The following is a 15926-nucleotide window of genomic DNA, read 5'->3' as shown; positions in this document are numbered from 1 at the left end:
GTTGTGAAGCACATACCTACACATTCACTTGAAAAAACTTTATCATTTGGCTGTTGGCACAACTCTGTTAGCTTCTGTAGCTTGCCACCTTACAGAAGGCATGCAGTGGCAGCATACTCTATAACCTGCCTTGCTCAGAAAAACCCACATCAATCAGGAATGCTCCCTTCTGGATTCCTGCTGGATTCTGTAAATGCAGTCTGCCAATCTGATAAAGAGAACACCAATTGCCACTAGAAGTCAGAATAAAAATCAGCCCTTTCCTAACCGTCATGATTGTTTACCTCTTCTTTTGACACAAACTAGTGTTTTCACTGAAAAAGGAAAAAAAAAAAAAAAAGACTCCATTGAATGTTGTGACATGAAAGAACCAAGAAATGGTCAAAACCAATGAGAGAAAAAGAGGCATTAAAAAGAAGCTTTCTGTCATTTGGAAATGCATCACTTCTTTAGGATGAGATATCCAAAAAAAAGTCCAGAAAACATTTGTGCAGGATGTTCTGCATTTGTGTGTTTTTCTCTGAATGTGTATAAAACAATTCTGAAACTTACTCAGAGGAGTAACAATAGATCTTTTCCTTATCATCCTGAGGCAGGTTCTGCATTGATATTTGCTATTAAACTACTGTGTCCTCTATTAAATTCACCTATGCAATTATCTATGAACATCAATTGGAAAATAATGTAAAAATTGTGCACGAAATAGAGGTCCAAGAGAGCTCTGCAGTGTGAAGCACATTAAAAAAGATGCAAACGTGTGCCAAACACTTTCATTAAAATAAATTTAAATATCAGGATTTGTCATTAAAAAATAACACACTCCTCCACCTGTATACAAAGTCATTTTTTACATCTAGATTTGCAAGTACATAGTTACTAGTGCAATCTTATTAGCTTAAAGAATTTACTGATACTATGCATAAAAATACCATGAAGTGTAACTCATTAAAATTAAATTATAAAGTGTTCTTTCTTCTTTGACTCTTTCTGCTTTGTTGTGGTTTGGTTTGGTTTTGGTTTGTTGTTTTTTTTTTTTTTTGGAGGGGGGTTGCTGTTTGGTTTTCTTATGTGGTGTGGGTTTTTTTGTTGTTGTTGGGGTCTGTTTGTATTTTGTTTGTTTGTTTTCCAGATTTTAAGCAATAAGGACAGAAGTTACCTGACACTACAATCAATTCTCAAATTAAAACAAACAAACAAACAAACAAAAAAAGCTAAGATGCATAGCCACTCTGAGACTCAAAACAAGAGAAAAATCTGGCAGTGTATTTAAAAGATCTTGCTGGTTTGGTTTACGTCTGCCGATGTCAGCTAGGACCTACTGCATTCCTTCTTTTGACAGCCAGGATCAGAACCACAGAACACGATACACACTTAAAGTCCTTGGGAGCTTCACGCAGGTTGTTCATGCCATCACTAAGATAACTCATTAAATGTTTTTATTCTCTGTTTCACAATTGCAAAGGTGAGAACACAAAAAAATCCTTGGAAAGTTTTCATTTTGTGTGATTTTTTGAATACTGGAGTTTCACAGAAGGGATATAATACATAAAGACAGCATAAAAACTATGTGAACCAGCAGCACTGTGTGTGCAGAGTATTGAGATGCATAAACAACCTTTGTGAGTAAACTCATTGCCAGCACAGAAGATGATGTGTTACAGATGGACTACAAGTGGTAAGTACACATTTTAAGTGACTGTTAGGCTCTTCCTTTTTTTATTAGTTGTTGCTTTAAGTATTCACTCACATGCAGGACTTCCGAACTGTAAAGATCTATCTCCACCTACTTACACTGCTACAAAAAGTCCACATTTCTCAGTAACAGTAAGAAATGGTAAAGAGCAGAGTATCCGAAGCCGATCTTGGCAGCCAAACCACATGTCAAAAATAGAATTAATTCCAAGTCTTGGAGAACTTGCCAGGGAAAAAAAGAAAATGAAGCCACAGTACAAAGAAACAATCTGGCATCTGAATTTCTGATGCCTGTAAAAGGCAATGGAGAGAGTTTATAAAATACTGTGTTGCTGATAGAACAGTGGGTCTGCAATCCTTTGTTTTGATTCATTATGTAACAATATTTCATACTATAGGAAACTTCACCCTAGGAAAAAAAATCCCTAAGATTCAGTCAATTAAAAAACCAAACCAACCAACAACAACAATAAAAAAGCTTAAAATGCTGTTTCTGGGATAATTTTCTGCACGTTAATTCAATGCAAATATTGCTAAGTAGGTGAATGAATTTTAAAGTTTCTGAAAAATTTGGACCACACATCATTCTTTACCTAAAGTTTTCTTTAGAAAATATATTAGACTGAGCCATGGACATCTGTGTTCCGCCTATGTCCACATTCTAGACCTTCAACAGCAGTATTATGTGTCAGTCCTGGGAATTCTTTTTTAACATATATGCCACAAGATCAGACTTCTCAAATATAACATAAATAAATAAATAGAGCTACATAAGCACAAAAGTAGTTAAGGGGAAATTCAAATTGTAACTATTTAGTAGTGGTAAATCTGTGACTGAGAAATTATCTGGCATGGAGGGCAAGAAACCTCAACTGCAGAAAAATTTAAACGGGTTGGGAGCAAGAATGCCACAGACAGAATGACTCCGTGTTGTCTTGTGGCCATTCTGGAATACCAGTAAGCTCTCAGGGCCCAAATTCTGTCAGCAGTACTGGGCCAAACGATGGACACAAGGGTGGATACAGGTGGGCTATGCAATCAGGTGATTGGTGCTGGGGCAAGTGAACATAAGGCATCTGCTCATGAGGCCTTTTTGCAAACTCCTTCTAGAACCACTTATTGCAATAGGAGTCTTCTCAATGCGTTTTCCCTAATTATTTATTTTTTATATTTAAGCACAAATATATGTTCAGTTCACCTTGAAGGGTACAACAAAAATTTCCCAACAGTAGTTTAATCAGTAGAAGAACACTACTTACTGTTGTAAAAGAACATTTGATTTTCTTCTGAGTCTTGCAGTTAGACTTTGAAAATAAAATCTCTGTCCTGTTTGAAGGAATGACACAATTCCTTCATCATGGTAAAGTCCACGTTCCAATACAGATAGTATTATGTGATCTAGCACATGATTTCTTCTTTTAGTGCTGACAATCATTAAGTGCAGGAAAAGTGAGAGCGAATTATTTGATTAGAGGAAGCTTAAATCGATAATGATACTATCTTTCAAATACTTTTAAGCAGACATTAAAGGATACTAAAAAATAGATCACCATTGATACTCCAACTGGGTGACATACTGAGTGCTTACTATCCACTGCCATTTACCACCCATTTACGTGGTCATGTTATATGAGAGATTATAGCTCAAGAAACGTTCAGTATTTTACAGTGTTCTTTTCTGCAAAAGGATTTTGCATTAAATAGTACCTGATTTTCTGACTGAAACTGTCCATGAGTGTAACTGCAGTTTCAACATGGTTTTAGCAGTGCAGTTCCAGAGTCAGAGGAAGTCCTTCACCGCCTCTTTCTCCTACACATATCATTCTACCAGAAAGTGGTAGGTTAAGGAGATAAGGATCACAGGAACATCTCGAAATTCTCATGAGCCTGGCTATTCCAAGTTTAGGATTATTTTGTGTTATATTTATCCAATTTGAGTGACCGAGAAAATGAGACATATCCAGATTGAGATGCTGTTTTCCAAATATACTTCTACACTAATTAAAGCCATGAAAATAATATAAATGATTAAATATTTATAGACTCAGTAAATCATAATACCTCTGCTACTATCAAAAAACATACAAGTGTGAAAGATCACTCTCTCAGTAAAAAAAAAATTATCTGCTGATAGGGTCTTCAAGCATTCAACAAGACATAGATTCAAATAACTATAAAAGCAAACATGTAAATATGAATGTCAGATTCAACATTTCCTGGGTAAGCCATTGTTATCCATCATACTACAAGTTTACTGACACTAATTCACTGGCAGGTTTTTGAATCAAGCCTTTCAAGTCTATAATGATCAAGTATGCGTAACCATACACTGAAACTTGACATAATTTGATTCCACTCAACATATACTTTGGGCTCCTGCAATGGTATCTGTGAAACACGTCCACTGTGACATTACAAAAATGTATTAGAAACATCAAAACAGAAACTACCTCCTTCACAACAGAAACTACCTCCATCACACTTACACACTCTACTGAGGTAAGAGTTAGATCAGAAAATTCTCTGTTAGAATTTCTCAATCTGTCCTTACGTAGAATACCTACCAAAAAAAATCATAGAATCACAGAATTATTTAGGTTGGAAGGGACCGTAAAGATCATTGAGTACAACCATAACTTAACTCTGACACTAAACCATGTTGCTAAGAACTTCATCTAAATGTCTTTTGAACACTTCCAGGGATGGTGACTCCACCACTTAACTGAGTAGCCTGTTCCAATGCCTGATAACCCTTTCTGTGAATATTTTTTTCCTAATATCCAATCTGAACCTCTCCTGGCACAACTTGAGGCCATTTCCTCTCATCCTATCACTTGCTACTTGGGAGAAGAGACAAACAGCCTCCATGCTATAATCCCCTTTTAGGTAGTTGTAGACAGCAATAAGTCTCTCCTCAGCCTTCTTTTCTCCAGGCTAAACAGCCCTGGTTACCTCAGCCATTCCTCATAAGACTTGTGCTTCAGATCCCTTATCAGCTTTGTTGTCCTTCTCTGAACTCTCTCCAGGACTTCAATGTGTTTCTTGTTGTGAGGAGCACAAAACTGAACACAGTATTTGAGGTGCAGCCTCACCAGTGCTGAGTACAGTTGGACGATCACTTCCCTAGTCCTGCTGGTCACACTATTCTTGATACATGCCAGGATGCTATTGGCCTTTTTGGTCACCTGGGCATGCTGCTGTCTTATGTTCATACATTCCATCTCTTCCCAGGAAACAAAATGTCATCAAATTTCTAAGTAGTTGTTGCAGAGACAGAAAAAGAGAAGTAATTTTTGCCATGGTAGATTTTTCCCCACCCTAAAACCATGACACAACATGGTGCAAAAAAAAGCTTACTTCCTGCTGCAGTATCCTAAGTAGAATGGAGATCAAGTTCTGCATAACTGTGAATCCATTGCTTAGCCATTGCTCAAAACTTGAGGCAGTCTGATTGGACATCCAACACTTCTGGGCTACAGCAAGCTAGAAATAGAGGTAGGCATTTTTCAATGGCTTCAAAATTAACAGCCCTTCATTGCAGATAGCACAAAAATGTGCCTATTAGTACTTGCATATCAATCATCTTTTTCTCCTGCCTCTCTCTGTTCTTTGTTTTCCTGTCCAAGAAGAATGAATCAGGCCTCAGTAAAGCACAGCTATACAGCATAAGAATGATCTATGAGAAAATCACAGTTCACAGAAGTCAAAACAAGTTACATTTGAGTACAGAACAGATTTTTTTTGAGCCTCTGGGAAAGAAAGAGAAAAAAAGAGAAGTCATCCGCACCAAAGCACGTAAAAAATAGACAAGAACTAGATGATAAAAAGTGATATTCTATGAATGAAATCGATAAATTTCCTAACATATATAAAGTCATCTTCACGAGTATGCTATAGTTACCTTTAACCTGTCACCTGTGCCTAGGATATCTAAGAATTTTACACTTATTTATTGCTATATGCACTGTAAGTTTCACCCAGATGAAAGAAGTACATTGGTAGCTTCTTAGAGTAACAGTGGGGCTATCAAATTCAGAGGTTTAGTAGCTGATTCATCTATCATTTAATTCCATCTGCATTTAATTTTCCTTAATTACTTTCTGAAGTTAGAATGACATTTTTACAGCCTTGCACCATGAGAAAAAACATGTCATAGTCCTCTTCTTGTGCCAGCCTCATCACTGTCACACAGACCTTCTACGAATACATTACGAAATGAACACACAGACCACTGTGGCTCTGTTTCTCCTATTTTATGGGGAAAAAAACCCATATTCAGTGACATACATTTGTTTACATATATATTTTATGTAAGAGTAAACAAGCTAAAATCATGGGTAAGTATTTGCAAACAAGTTTTATGATGATCCCTTACTTCTCCAAGAGTTCTGTCCTTAGTCTTAATTACTGGAAGACATATCTACCCTGTGGAAAAACTGAGGCAGGCTTTGCTTGAGAGCAGAAATGTAATCACTGCAGGGTGCAGTGGAGCTCCAGAGTGTGTTGGCATGATGCAACTGCAAAACAGTTCTACAAATTCCACATTCAGGCTGATAAAACTGAGAGTTACTGCAATGCACCTTATCAATTAGAGGGTAGAGCTCAGTAATCCCCATTGTGCTCCATTGCATTCATGTACTCCTGAAAGTCCTAAGTTTTGAAGGGCTATTTCACCCTTGAAAATTAGAATCAATCATCTTGATGGTTTAGAAGAAAAATGTTACAATTGGCTCAGAAAAACAGAGCAGTAGTTTTTCACTGTGGTCGTATAAATTCCCTAACCACAGGAACTAGCTAAAATTCCAAATGTCTTTTTCTCCTCATATTTATTTTTTATCAAGTAGGACAAATGAGTAATTCTTGCTTGTTACACAGTTCTGTATCTGAGTACTCCAAACAAGGCAAAATCAAAAGATTGGTACACAGAAAGGAAATAAAGAGACCAGTTATATCCAAACTATGCAGCATATCACTGCTGAAAGAATTATTCAGCTCATTCTTTCTAAAGCTTTTATTCAATATTTATTCAGGCAAAGCTCCCATTGATTTCCCTGGGAGCTTTGGTTGAATAAGGACATGAAGGCACAGTGTTGTTTGTCATTTATTTAAAAAACAAAAAAACAAACAACAACAAAACCACAAAACCTTAGTTACTAAAGATTTCATTTTTTTTTCTGAAAAAAAGAATTGTAAGTAAATCTCACCACATTTACAGAACCATTGTAAATTAGACTGCTGCATAGTATATAGGCATCCTGTCATCAATCAGTGAGAACCAAAGTTTGCTGGCTTGGAGCATAGAAGGGCTTCCTATCTTGTGTAACAGTCAGTCTATAACCATCATTAGACGCTGGATAGTAAAAAGGCTTTAAAGTAACTGTAAAAGTACCAAGATACTTTTATTATTGTTTTATGAAAAGAAATTCTGTAATGTTTTGCCGATTTTGTTCATCATACAGTATCTTTTCATTCTATGCTTTCTTTAGAAGCAGAAAAAAATTACATGGTTTGATAAGACTGGGGTTAAAATGTTGCTTTAATCATAATTTGTTAAAGGGCCAGAAAGATCAGACTGTCTCAGGTGGACAGAATGGGCAATTCCAGCTTATTTAAGTTAAAGAGATTTTTCACTTTCCCAGAACACTGTGTGTGGTCAAATCACGTGTATATTTCATCCTAACACTCTCACAGGTAGACCATTTCCAGCTTCTTACTTTGTCCATACATTTTCTCTAGGACTATTAATAGCAGCAGCTTTAACCCTTGGGAAATCAAGGCAACTCACCCAAACACAGACAAGGGAGATTCTGGGAGCTTCAATACTAAACAACAATGCATTTGGCTTAGCCAGTAATTACTGTACAAGGCAGTCAGTCTGGCTCGCTACACTTTTTTTCTAAAATTAATTTAGAGTAGGAAATTTTGACAGAACTGGAAGACATGTCATGTAAGTTTTGATATCTACAAAGGCTACAGCTGACCTGGTTATCTAGACTTAGAGTCATAATCATTGATGAGACAAATGGCACTTACACTGTGAATCACCTTATACTGGATAACTGTGTATGCTATTTCTTCCTTCCATCTTTTTCATGACTTCTTGCTATAAGAACTACTTTTGTCTCATACAACTAAAAAGGGACTTAGACAGCTCAGCAATAAAAATACAAGTTTCAAATTTTTAATCTTAGACAGATAAATACCAATTTTTCTGTCTTTGAAGAAGTCATCAGAGTTCATCATGTATCTCAGAAGTAAGTCACATTTGCTAATAAATGAAGCAGTGAAAATTCAGGAAAATCTCCCTTCTGCAGCTCCTATATATTTATTTCTAATTCAAAATGTCTTCCAGCTTCAAATTAGTATTTCCTTATTAATACTGCATAGCAGTAAATATCATATGATCACTACCATAATTCATAATCCTAAAGAAAAAAACATTTCCCTCTCTTCAGACTATCAGATAATTACAGGGTATTCATGTTGAGTGTACCCAGTCTAATGTAACAGAAGATACAATGCAATGCTGCAGGTGAATTAACTAAAGTGATTCAGGCTTTCTGAATGCAATTCAGTCTATCTACAGCATCACTTTGGTAGTGCATGTTATCCTCTGGAGGTCTTACTCCTGCTGTCTCATTCAAAACCTCTGCTCTAGACCTTGTCTACCAGTAACTTATTCTGTTTGCCCTCCTAATGAAGTTTTTGTTAGGTTATATGTTATCTGAGTAACAATATTTTTTTTTGTATCCTGTTTAAAAGCATATTTTATGAGACTTCAGTATTTTTTTTTTTTTAATTATATATTTTCACAATAAGTCTGAACAGATCAACCAGATACAGCTGAGGATTTTTGGTGTCAAATTTTAAGCATAATTGGGAAGAAAAGGAAATCTAAAATAATATTTTTAGGATCAGCTTAGCTTTTCAAAAACACTTTCTACTTAGATTGAAAAGTGGACAGATAAATGTGAAAAAGAGCAGGACCTTCAGTAACTAACTGAATAAAGTATTATATTAAGTAATATGAAAATTTCAAATATTCTAATACGCTGTTTCTAATGTAATTTTCCCTCAATACCACATACATAAATATGTTAATTGCTAAAAGATTGTTATAGAAACAAACAGGCACTCTAACAGCAAAGAACAAGCAGTAGCTTATTCTTTAGCACAACCAAATAATGAGATCTACTTAATAAAAAAGTAATTAGATTGCTACCCAGCTGGATAGGTTTCTTAACAATATTTTTTTCTCTATCCTTTGAGACTGGAAACCCTAGAGGTAGTTTTCTTCACTAGTCTATTAAGTGAGTATGGTATTTAAATAAAATTTCTGCAGTTACTAATTTTAATCTACTTAAAATGTCAGAAGTTTCCAGGATTTCAATCATTTCTCGAATTATTGCACTGAAAATACTCAGTAAGTAAAATATAAACAGTATCATTTTTGCCTCCTAGTCCACACTACATTTTGCTTACTAAAAAATAGTATAGCAATTTGTAATAAACACTGAAAACTCTCTTCTGAAAAACAAAATAGTTGGACATGAACCCTCCTTTGCATCTCACAGATTTAACTTAATGTTACTGTCATTAGCTTCAACTGATGGAAGAAGATTTACTGACTTTGACACACTTTAGTCTGTAATGCTATACTCGCACATACATAAACAACAAATACACAACAAATAAGTAAGCATTATTAAATAAATACGTATAAAACACTACCGAGTTAAAATTTCTTCCACCTGAAATTGGATAAAACCTAGCATTAATGTTGCATCTTTTTTTGCAAACAAGTAAAACAAAACATCATGACAACATACTCTGTCTCCTACACATTTTATGTTACTTTTATGTTTTTGTCATAATGATATTTATGCAATATACACTAGTATACCAAGACACACATATCTCTCTTTCCATTTTAATCTAGAAGTCATGCACAGGCCCTGACTGTCAAAGTTACAAGTTGTAAGTTAAAACATACATTTTGCATTCAATAATTACAATACCAATCTATCAAAACATTTAACCTTAGTCATATTTAACAGCGCAAAAAGAACAAGCAATTGTACAGAAACTTCTGAAGTCAATGTTATCACTATCGTTTTAGGTTTCCTTAGCTCTTCATAAAACAACTCAATACTGAAAATCTAAAGCAAATTTTAACTTTTCATTTCAGAAACCTCTTAAATAAAGTTAATGTGTACTTCTGGAGTCACTGATAGACATGACTAATTTTACGATTTGACATTTCCTTATAATCCTTAATGGATTTCCTAGTGTGTTCTAGGAAGATTCTCCTAACCTCTGTTATGACTTTGTTAGTTGAGAGCAACTAACAAATAATAAACATAGAAAAGTGTTGAGAAACAGTTCTAACTTTTCTACAAAACAGAGCTCTAATCCTGTGTGATACTGCCCACTAAACTATCAAACTTGCAAGTAGCACCAAAGTAAAGGATCATTTTGGGGGAAAATAAAATAAATATTTGAAAGATGTAATGCTCCTTGAGCATTCAAGCATTCTTTGTTTTACTTTTTTGGGGGTGAGGAGGCAGCAGGGGTGAGAAAGCATGGGGGGAGAAAATTGACCTATTTTTCTTTTTTTTTTTCCCCAGCTAAACTTGTTAGAAGCTATGAAATTGTGATTGTTGAAGTTCTTACAGAGATTGAATCAGCAGGCACAATACTGGCAAGTATATCATACGAGATGTATTAATATATGACAAATTATTTGTGTTTTTTACTGCAGCACAGAAGTGTTCAGAAAAAAATAATCAACTTGAATATTGTACCTCATATACAATGACAGAAGTGTACATGATTTTGTGAGAGATAGGTAATTGGATACTGCACCTTAGTTAAAGGATGTCTGTCCTGTGTATTAATATATAGGCACACTTACATGTATTTATTATGTTAGAAAGAAAACAGAATGGCCATGACCATAGAATTATCAAGATGTGAAGAAAGTAGTGATTACTCTGGAACACCTGACTCGTACTTAACTAGAACACAGTAGATCCTAACACATACTGCAAATGTAATTACAAGCACTGACAACATACCTTACGTATAAATTACTGCATTTTCTTTTTTATGGCTGATTCTATCCCAGTTCAAGAATGTCATTACTTGTCTGTCACTATCCGTCAATCATTACAAAATTTCCTCCATTCATCCTGCTGACTGAGCCCAGGCACAAATATGTTTCTTAGAATTTGAAAGCCTAAAGCAATAGGATGTAAATTGTTGATTATACTCTGTTTAATCAAGCCAAGCACTTTGTGAATTCTCAACGTTGAAAGTCTGAAATAAATTTTGATAGATTTTGGTTTATTGTATTTACAGTATTGGTTTAGATTTGATGTTCACACAAACTTTTGACTTTACTGTACTAAAAACACACAAAATATACTAGAGATATCTGTAATGTTAATATCTGTCATTGTTATCTGAGAACAGAGATAGATAATAATAAGCATAAGATAAATATTAATGAGGCCAAAATAAAATTAAGGAACAAGGAACTTTCTCCTTTCTTTTCCTCTACAGTTCACATCAACCACAAACTAGCAGTAAAAAACCCCACATTTTAATTTAATTTGTTTGTGATAAACAGCATTTTAATACATTTTTAGCATAATTCCATAAAGTTGTTGAATATTCTATGGAATTGTTTGATACCAATTATTAACATCAGAATGAAATTATTTTCTAAATTAAGATACAATGTTCTCTTGTAGAAAGTAATCTCTTCCATGGGGATATTACTTGTACGATATTTTGCACTTGATAACATAATCAAGTAGGTGATCCCGCAGTCCTCTATTTGAAAAATTCAGCATCATTAACGGCCATTCTTTCTCAGTTTTAGATTAGGCCTTCTACTGTAGCAAGAAATCTCATATTTAAAAGTGTTAACAACAGCAATATTATTATTATTATTAATAATAACCACCATTTATGTATTTATATAAATTATTATCATTGCAATGTAAAAATGAAAATCTGAATTGACAGCAGCATCTGTAAAACTGGAGAATTTTAACGAAGACAAGTATGTATAAAGACATCAGACTTTACACAGAAAGTCCCTAATTTGTTCTCTTTATTTCTATTCATTGTCAAAATTAAATTTAATAATTTTTAGTCACAGCTGAGTTGAGTACTGCACCTATTAGAGTATCAATTCCTAGCAAGTTCCCAAGGGCTGATATAGTAACTTGCTGATTTACAGCTGTAGAGGCAGGTCTCAATAAAACAAAAATGCTTCCCAGCTCCAGTGAAAAATACTTAGAGAAGTACTTGCTTTAATCCTTCATTTAAAACTCACACTTCACCTTATATAGTTACTTACTCAGGGCTGTGCACTTCAAACTTCTTTCAAGCGCTTTGGGAGTGCAGTTCTTTGGGAGGAAGAAAGGACAGAAGAGCACAAAACGGTGCTACTACAGAACTTTAAGAATATTTTTCTTTCCAACCGCAATTATTACTTGTCCTCATTGAAAGAATTATTTTTTTTCAGAGGAAACAACAGCAACACTAACAAATTTTCATATTCTAGATAATAGGGTCTGGCACCTTCTGATAACCAAAAACTTCAATATCATTTTACTCAAGAAAGGAATACTGTGATTCCTCTAATATAAAAATAATTCTAAACATATATATTTGATTCAAGAAATTTTCTTTATACAACTGATTCAGTAACTTTTACATGGACACTTCAAGGCGAAGTGTAAAGGTCTTTACTTTGTTTTTTTTTTTTAATGGCAACTGGTCCAAAGAAGGACAAAGCAAAATTTAGGTCTCCATGATCTGATATTAAAGAAAGAATCATAAAATGCTAAGAAAAATAGATTAATTTAGAGGAAGAATTTTAAAAATTCCTATTTTATTTGATGATTGGCAGCCTACTGGACAATCTAGCCATGATAATTCATGTAAGAAACCTGAACTTTACTGGATTTTGTAATAGTATTTGAATACATTGATGTCAATAGTAAAATCACCTATTGAAAAGGATTTCAATTCCTGTTCAGCTTCTCAAGAAAGGAGTAACGTAAGTTCAAGTGAGTAGATAATGGCTGCTGCCTGTATCTACTGTGATCAGTAATTATGAATAAACCTTTTCTACGGAGGTTATGAAACCTAAGACACTAACCAAATTCATACCTTGATACTTGAGATGGAAACTGTCACTTTCAAAACAAACTAACTAACCCCCAGAAATGTTCATTTCCAGAATAATATATATAGATAGGGATTTTTTTTTTCGGATTAGATATTGAAAAGGAAAAATATACAGTAGTCTGGTCAAGTTCTCTTCACATGTTAGCATTCAATCGTTCATAATTTAAATAATTTCATTGACTCTTCCCACAAAGAGTTTCCTTGCCTCTAGCATGGAAATACTTCTTTTCCATTCCAGATGATTGTTTTGACACAGGAGTTAGGACTTATTAATAAATAAAAACACTATACATTTATAAATAGTAGCATATATGTGAAAAATCTCTTCATTCAGATCAGTCGTGTGATGTTGTAATTGAGTTTGCCTTATTTTTGAGAAGTATTTGAGAAAAACAGTAGTAAATGTATTTAATACCTGATTTGTTTCATCCTTCATAATTCTGTATTGGGAAGAAACTGGAGCCTTTTCCTCAAACCTTACTTCCTAAATTGTAAGAGTGACCTCTAGTGCTTTAATGCTTTGCTGTGTGATGCAAGTCTTTTTTGCAATGGTTTTAATATGCCTCCCTGTAAGTGACTGATCTAGTTTTGTGCATAGTGCCAAACGCTATTAATGTGCGATTCAATTATCATGGTGTTGTGAAAATGGATGTATTCATAAACTCTACAATGCAGAATGATGAAAAGAATTAAAGCTGTGGCTGGATTGCAGCAGGGTGTTTAACAAGAGGAACTTAATATTCATGTTTAGGGCTACACTGTGCACTTGAGTATCAAATGAGAAATCATTACTGAATGACAGCACAAGATCATTTTCATGCTGCAATGTGAATGTCTGGCTCATGGGAGCATGTTTAGTTTACAAACCATCCATATGCAAAACCCTAGGCTACAGACCCATAGAGCACTTAAAACTTCTCTGCCATTGCTCAAACGTTTCCAGGGAGCTGTCCTCTGCCACCGGGATGTAAGGTTATTCCTGAACATTCCTCCTTGGTTTGGCATGCACTTTTTTCCCATAGAGACATTGCTCCTACCCTTCTCATTCCTGTGATGCAAGACCAGTGCCTTAACAGGAAGGGGAGAGAATATTGCTCAATTCAGGTTACGAAGGACTGGCATTTAGGCTACTGTTCCTCCACATGTATGCAAAATGAAATCCTTCAGCTTGCTGAATCTGAATCAAATGGAACAAGAATAGCTCAGGACTATTCCTGAATATCAACCCTCTGAAAATGAGTTTCCTGATAAGTTATTTCATTTTCATTTTAATTTAAAGATAATTAATCTAATTTAACACCAAAACCAGAGATTTTCAGGTATATATCAAATTTGCCTCCTAGAGGGCAGATTGTCTTTAAAACTGTAATCACTATCTCTATTTTGCAATACCACCCTACTGGCTAACTATGAATTACTCATTTTTTTTAAAAAACTTTCTACTGGAACTGATCACGCTCTCTTCTTTAGTCATGCATGAACAATACTCCCTAAGCAGTCAATGCAGAGAACGTAAAGTCTTGCTATCCACATTTTTCCTTGTTATATTTGTACTGCTCTTGAACTGCACAGTAATGTCCATCAGAGTTATCTGAGTGCCAGCTTAATTCAGGAGATACAGATAAAAGCTTCCAAAATTATAAATTGCTAAAACCCAAGATAAGACTGTACACATTAGATATCTGTCAGTAATTTCCACATAAATCATAGTTCTTTGGGAAATGCTGTTTTTACAAATAGAAAACAAAATTAAAATGGAGCTGAACATAACATCCCTTTGTAAAATGCTGTTTTCAGATACTCTTAGACAGTAAGCTTTATAAACAGTATTTTGTACATAGACTCACGACAAAAATCTATAGAATTATTTTAGAACATTTTCAGCCTAGCAACTTGCTGTCAGGATTTCAAAGAAGCAAACATTTTTCTCAAAAATAATATTTATTCCCAATGCAAATAAAATATCCCAGAAGTTTTCAAAACACTCTGGATTGAGTTTTAAATCATATGCAATACTTACATTTATTCCCTGCCACTGTTGTGTGCCAGTTGTGAACCGAGATGAGAAATAGCAGCTTCAAGAAGATTTCAGTGACAGAATCCATGTTCACATTCACTGAGACACCCGAAAGAAACAGTATCAGGAAACAGCTGCTCTGTACTTCAGTCCTGCTTCTCCCTCTTCTTCTCACCGCCTCTCCTCTGCCTCGCCTCGCAGTGCTTCCCAGTGGCCAGACACCTCAAGCAAATGCGCTCCGCATCTCCTCACGCAGACACGCACACCTCCAAACCTGCTTTTCCCTCTTAACAACAGCAATCCCTGAAGAGCAGCAGCGACAATCTCTCCTTCAATTTTAGGGAATCAGTCGGGGCTAACCTGCCAGGCTGCCGGCACCGCGCGGTGACTACTGAAGCCTCAGCCCGGCAGCGGGTTCTGGACACCCCTTGTGGTGACAGGTAGGAAATGTGGGGCTCTGGTGGGAGCCAGACAATAAAACAGAGCAGCCAGCACATGAGCACTGAGACGCAGCTGCTTGCTCAGTGCTCGCCTTGACCAGTTCTTTGTCTTTTTTTTTTTTTTTTTTGTGTGTGTGTGTTTTTTTTTTTTGTTTGTTTTTTGAGAGAGGGAGAGAAGCGGGGACCATTCACTGCTCATAGTGCCATTCCTCATGTTTTTCCAGTATGGTATTTTTTTTACACTTTCAGCTGCAAAACCATTACGAGTTCTGCATTTTTGAATGAGCATATTTTGCCTGTAGTAGAAAACCTAAGCTTACAAATAAAAAAAGCAGTCTACTTATGAAGTGAGCGTAGGACCAAATGTCAGCTGCCCCTCAGAAAAATGCACCAAGAATGTACCTGGTCAGGTTTATTGCTATTAATATTAACATTAGAGAATTAAATTCCCAACTCCTAAGAGTAAATACTTATGATATAAAAATACAATTGTGCCAAGCTTTCACAAAAAAACCCAAAACTTTAGAACCAAATACCAACATTGAGCACACTTTTGTTTCTCTAATTTTGCA

General features: G+C 35.1%; 1 protein-coding gene across 6 annotated transcripts in view; it reads right to left on the bottom strand.

The window, feature by feature from the left end:
* Positions 1 to 15464, bottom strand: part of LOC102084168 (contactin-associated protein-like 4) — a 257060-nt gene extending 241596 nt beyond the window's left edge. The window contains exon 1 of one of the 6 annotated variants that reach the window (XM_065045789.1): positions 14918 to 15464. In XM_065045789.1, the coding sequence (XP_064901861.1) occupies positions 14918 to 15002 (85 nt within the window). In that variant the 5' untranslated portion in view covers positions 15003 to 15464. The remainder of the gene's footprint in view (positions 1 to 14917) is intronic. The other 5 variants (XM_065045788.1, XM_065045785.1, XM_065045786.1 and 2 more) reach the window with 5 other exon arrangements.
* Between the last annotated feature and the right edge of the window lie 462 nt (positions 15465 to 15926).

Source organism: Columba livia, chromosome Z (genome assembly GCF_036013475.1).
Source record: "Columba livia isolate bColLiv1 breed racing homer chromosome Z, bColLiv1.pat.W.v2, whole genome shotgun sequence".
Classification (NCBI taxonomy): domain Eukaryota; kingdom Metazoa; phylum Chordata; class Aves; order Columbiformes; family Columbidae; genus Columba; species Columba livia.
Note: the sequence above shows the minus strand (reverse complement) of the source record. Positions and strands in the feature narration are given on the sequence as shown.